This window comes from Vespa mandarinia, chromosome 3, assembly GCF_050613455.1.
Source record: "Vespa mandarinia isolate Hongniang chromosome 3, ASM5061345v1, whole genome shotgun sequence".
Taxonomy (NCBI): Eukaryota; Metazoa; Arthropoda; class Insecta; order Hymenoptera; family Vespidae; genus Vespa; species Vespa mandarinia.
In genome coordinates, this window is record NC_140812.1 from 12,243,872 (window position 1) to 12,250,000 (window position 6,129).

Sequence of the window (6,129 nt, forward strand, 5' to 3'; positions counted from 1 at the left end):
TATAGCATATTTTCTGAACACAATGTTTTTACACATAAAGTTAGGAAACTTATGTTATTTTACTCCGGCCGCAACATGTTCCAAAGATTCAGAAATTAAGTTTCGTCGTTATACAAATTAATTAAGTCTTTCGTCAACGTCGTTCGATCATATTATTTTTATCTTTTGGGCACAAAACGCCCTTTCTCTCTTCTTTCGTATTCTAAAAAGATTATTATGTAAAATACAAGCAATGCACACGGAAGAAAGATTTTTTTTTTAATGGCTATAAGAGGCACAAGAGGTGTATTAATCTCCTCACTGTGATTGCAAAAATTAAAAACGATGTAGGTGAAAATACGTTTTTCCGATGGGGGAAGATTTGATTTTTGCTTTATACGCTTGGCGAATTTTCTTTTTATGTTTTCATGAGTCATTTATCGTTTATATGATTTTAATGCGATATGAACTGGGACGATTATAACAAAGAACGGATCTACACGCGTTTTCTTTAGCCTTCGATGGTATATATAATGGTGTATAATGTTGTCTGTATGACGAATCAAGAAAGAAGATGCAATTTTACTCGATGGTAAAAATTTCTCTTTTCTTTTTTTTTTCTTTTTTCTTTTCTTTTTTCTTCTTTTTCTTTTTTTTCTTCTTCTCCTTCTTTTTTTCAGACAAGCATTTTTAAAGTACGAAAAGCAAATCATTTGGAACATGAATTACGGCTAGCTCTTACTTCTATGTAAGTGTATACATCTCTGTGGTTTGCTAATTGGCTTAAATACTCTGCATTTTGCGACAATTGTTGAGTGTGGACAAATTTTTCCAGGGTAATAATAACTGTCAATAAATAATGCGCATGTGTCAAAGATACAATGAAGTATGAAGCAATTTTTTAAAATCAATCTCGATAAAGATGCTTTTCCACAGGAAAGAAAAATTAATATATATGTATATATATGCATCACAATATGATATCGTCTGTGATTAGGAATTTTGTTCCATCATTAAAAATTTGTGTTCGTGTAGCCATCCGTCACGCTCGCTAACAGTTTTTCAATTTTTCCTTATTAATCCACTCTCTCTCTCTCTGTCTCTCTCTCTCTTTCTGTTATACTCACTCTCTCTCTCTCTCTCTCTCTCTCTCTCTCTCTCTCTCTCTCTCACACACACATTTTCTCTCTCTCTCTCTCTCTCTCTCTCTCTCTCTCTCTCTCTCTCTCTCTCGTACAATCGCGTCGAGATACTTCTCCAGTACAAGAATCGTTCGAACTGCGCCCCTCTGCCCCGAAAAAATTGTCTCTAAATTTAAATCTCGACGGCAGTCGCTTTTTTCTTTTCTTTTCTTTTCTTTTTTTTTTTTTTAACTAGCTCTTCTTAAATTCACTAAAAGTTATATTATATAACCAATCACTTTGATACAGATAAACAATAATAATTATTCAGTTAAAATCAACAATCGTAAAAAAAAAAAAAAAAAAAAAAAAAAAAAAAAAAAAAAAATGCTTCGATGCATTGCCAAAGATGACACTGTGCCCACAAGTCGCTTAGAAAAAATTAAAGACCATAATTATTTTTTCATTCGGTACTGTACAGTATGTTTATTTATTTATTTTTTGTTTATCTTTATTCAATCAAATGCACATAAAAATAATGTGTGAATGCATAAAAATAATATGTACGACGACGTTTTTTTTTTTTTTTATATATAAAAGTTCGTAAATGATTATTAGATCTCGATTCAAGTACAAATCATTATCGTTATCATCATAACGGCAAGCTTGAAAATAATTTCATCGGAAATTACAACGAAAAGAATTCTAATTCTTGATATTCTAAGGCCGTATACGAATAAAAGACATACGATACAGCAGTGAAATTGTTAAAAATTGCAGAACCGATAACTTCATTGTCATTGTTAGAATAATGAGCACAGTGACTAACAACATGGATTCGGAAGAGGGCACGTGTGAAATCACACATTATCTATATTTATAGTGTGTACTGATTTTTGCCGTTTTTTTTGAGATCGAGAGAACGTTAGAATTTATCATAGAAAATCCTTAACGTTTCGCGATTAATCTCTTTACTTCTGATAGATCAAACACCACGTACAGCTTGTACTGCTGAAGTTATTAAAAAGTTATCGATGGTCAAATGCGACACACTTAGTCATGTCCTGCATGTATTGTGCGAGAATATTACTGCCTTTAGATCTTCGATACGCCTTCTGCTACGATGTTGTATCCTCTTCTATGTAATGTCATCGAATAATTATCAAATCGTTTTCAAATCCGCCCTAATCACGACATGGACTCATTTCACTTTCGTGTTTTTAATATATATACCCAAGGAATCGTAGAAATTCAAGAATTACAAGCAGGACTTAAATATATATGTACGTGTCTATCGTTAAAAATGTTTATTCCTTTAATAATTAAGAAAAGTCGATGCGCGGATACGATGAACGTGAACCTTCAAGTTTAACTTGAAAATGCTAATGTGCTTATGTCAAAAATGTACTTCTGAGAATTTCTGATTGCAGCTGTATAAAAATATACAAATCATTTCAAAGTCTGCACGATTAAAATAATTCGCAGCAGACAGAATAGCTGATAAAATATATCATTTCTATCAACTACTGAAGACTGTGTATTATGTTTCATATACATTAACAACTAATACAAAATGAATTTTTGGATTCGAACTTGGCTATGAGATATATGTCTTTTCAAATGCAGTGCTAGGAATTCCAGTTATCTATCATCTTTTTTAGGTCAAGCTCTTTTTTGTCAACAGTCACAATCATACAGTGGAAATATTATTTAAGACTACTATTTGATATTGCAGATTTTATACAAGAAAAGAAAAACAATAAATTAACACACCGCAACGAAATGTAAAAAAAAAGAAAAAAAAAAAAAAAAGAAAAAAAAAAGAAAAAAAGAAAAAGAAAAAACCAAAAAAAAAAAAGAAAGAACAAAAATATCGATATTGACCAAGTGATTAATGAATTATACATGTGGCTTTTATTCTTACATAATGCGATATTTTGAAGTAAATTTGTTTCTTTTTTCTTTCTATAATTTACATTTTGCGTCGCACAAATGAAAGCAAAATGTAATATTTGTATATGTGTCTAATATTGATAGAAAATGGAAGAGAGACAAATTGCCATTATTATCTATCTCATAATACATCGTAGGCTATCGATTGTAAGACGATTATGAAGATATTGATACAATTGAACTGTTTCCATATAAAAATATTTTTACTGCTTGCTATTTAAGGAAGATGATAAGCAACATGTATAATTCACTAGGACTCCTTCTTTTGTAATATTACATTAGTGATGACTATTAAAATTTATATTGTTGCCGGTCACATCTGCGCTGTATAAAGACTTACTACTTCAATTGCATTTAGTCTGCCTTCAGGTACTATACTACACCTACAAATGGTAGCGTATTCAGAAAATACACTCGCGGCAATTGAAATTTAGTAGAATCAGAAATATTGAACGCATTTTTTGCACCACATATATATATATACATACATACATATATATATATTTTACACATATATATTTGTTTATATATATATGAATGTATATATATATATACAAACATATATATATATATATATATATATATATATCTGTATCTCATGAATACTCGTAGTCTTTATACGAAATTAGAATAAAGTAATCGACTGGAAGGAATCCTATTTATTAAAAAGAAAAAAAAAAGAAAAAAAAAAAAAAAAAAAAAAAACAGAAAGAAAAAAAAAGAAAACAAAAAAGTGAAGCTGACAACTTGAAAAGAATTTAAACCTAAATCATGCGAGAAGAAATAAATGATCATCAGAGCAAACGGCAAAAATCAATGACGATTAGCATTGGAAACATGTGTATGTGAATACGCGCGTATTGTTTATTATAAAGTACCTAGGTTTTTCGTATGATTATACCATTCTTGATCGATCTTACGTGTATACTGCTTTTTTAAACTTTCTTATTACTGTTTTTATGTATAAATATGTATTGTTGTTAAGCTGCGCAAACTTCGTTTGTTTAAAGTCCTTCTTTAGCAACAAACCGACGTTTGCAATATCCTCATCTTTTCATCAAAGTAAATAAAAAGAATTGTGTTTACAATGTCTGTGTTTCCTCCTCCCACACTTACAAGCTAAACCCTAAAGCTGCACTCTTATCATTCACCTAAGTGTATTGTACAAATAACACCAGCATTCAACACAATTGTTTGCTCGCAATTATTTCCTAACCGTTTACATTCGTGACATCGTGTATAAAACTCTATTGGAGTACATGCTTAAATTGGTAATTCTTACTTCTTCCTTCTTTTTACGCGGCAATAATAGTAATTATCACTTTTTTGCTCTCTAGGCCACACAGTTTGGGTGCCGAAAGTTTTTGTTTTTGTTTTTTTTTTTTTTTTTTTTTTTTTGTTTTTTTCCCCCTTCCTTCTGCTTCTTCTTAATGTTATATCGACTAAACTGTTCAAAGTGTCTACAGAATCGGGCAGGACCCACGAGGCCAGCTGGGTTCATCCTCACTAGACCATAACTGTCTGTCCGTGCTCGAAAAGTTTCATAAATCTTCTGTGCTAGTTATTATATTCATGCCCAATATAGGGCCAGTCAGCATGTAAAAAAAAGTAACAGAAAAAGAGGTTACCCTCGTTCTTTCCTTTTCTTAGCTTTTTCCTACTTATCAGTATCTTCACGGCGTCATTAAATGTTATCACGCTTAAAGTACGTCTCCATTCTGGTATAATATCTCTTGGTTCAGAGACGAAGGCTTCGTTTGTGATTTGCTTTGGAATACGCGTTTTTCCATGTAATTTCATCTTTTTCATTTTTCTTTTGTTTCCTTTTTGTCCTATTTCCTCTTCATCGTCATCGTCTTTTCATTTTTCTTCTTCATTTTCTTCTTCTCTACGTCGATCAGTCAAACCAATTCCGAAAAGCTATAGGGTTCACTGTCATAGTGATCAATAATATTACACTACTTGTCTTGGTACTTGATAAACTAATGTTTGGGGACGACTTCAAGCTGTACGCTTCCTTTCCTAGTTTTCTTCTCTTCTTCGTTGACGCCACGACAATACTCTAAACATGCCACGAGCTCGATTCGTAACCGTTTAATAGTTTTCTACGGTCCCACGATCGTAACATCTGTATTGTCCTCCGTTATTTCCTTTTCTAATTCAATGGATAGCGACTGGACTTTGTTGGACGCACACCCCAACCATAGGGCTATCTTCCCTTTCCGGATCTCTCTGTTTACCGGTTGAGACCGTCGACGGCTGTCTAACCATCCCATGTGTATCGGTCGTCGAGTAACCGTAATTATAGAAGTTTTGCTGCTGTATCATCGGTGAGGTCATCATCGCAGGCAGATGGGGTATACCAGGTAGAATTAGGCTATTGTACGATCCAAGAGAGCTTGGTATCAGCGAGTTGTTGTCCATGGGCTGCATGGACATTGAAGTGGACGCAGACACCCCAGTGGCTGATGTTGATGGATAGCCTGTTGTTATGCCGCGCCGACTACTTGAATGACGAGGTGAAGCCTCACATTCCATGGGTTGATAGCTACCAGGGAGGCTTGACACTTGCATCAGACTACCGCTGCTGCTGCTGCCCTGTCCTGACATGGTTACCAGTCCTATGACACCAAGAAAAATCTAATTTTATCTGCACGGATGATGGGTATTAAGCTACACTAATATATGCAATCAGTATTCACGAAAACCGCTAGCTTTTACAATCTCACTAGAGGAGTTAAGAGAAATAAAAAGTTGAACAATCTACAGGGATTTTGCAGGCATTGAACTTCACTGCTACGATTCTTGTCTTTCGACAATATCTTTGTTCCTAAGGATACCTAAGATTTCAAAAACCAAGTGCCAAAAAGTAAGTGCTACAATACACTCTGAATATAATATCCTCTTTTAAAAGATTTCAACAAACTTACTATTGTTATACACAGACAATTTCGAACATATTATTTTTATATAATTTTTAATATAATACACGATGGGTATTACTTGATTGAAAAGGTACTCGTTACAATGGTTTTTTTTTTTCTTTTTTTTTTTTTTTTTTTTAGCGCGTTTTTGT

At 32.9% G+C, this 6,129-nt stretch overlaps 1 protein-coding gene across 6 annotated transcripts in view; it reads right to left on the reverse strand.

Annotated features, from left to right (window-relative positions):
* Nucleotides 1-4,414: 4,414 nt before the first annotated feature.
* mnb (minibrain) overlaps nucleotides 4,415-6,129 on the reverse strand; it is a 47,449-nt gene continuing 45,734 nt past the window's right edge. For all 6 annotated transcript variants that reach the window (XM_085655642.1, XM_085655643.1, XM_085655644.1 and 3 more), the window contains one exon: nucleotides 4,415-5,674. In XM_085655642.1, the coding sequence (XP_085511768.1) occupies nucleotides 5,214-5,674 (461 nt within the window). In that variant the 3' untranslated portion in view covers nucleotides 4,415-5,213. The remainder of the gene's footprint in view (nucleotides 5,675-6,129) is intronic.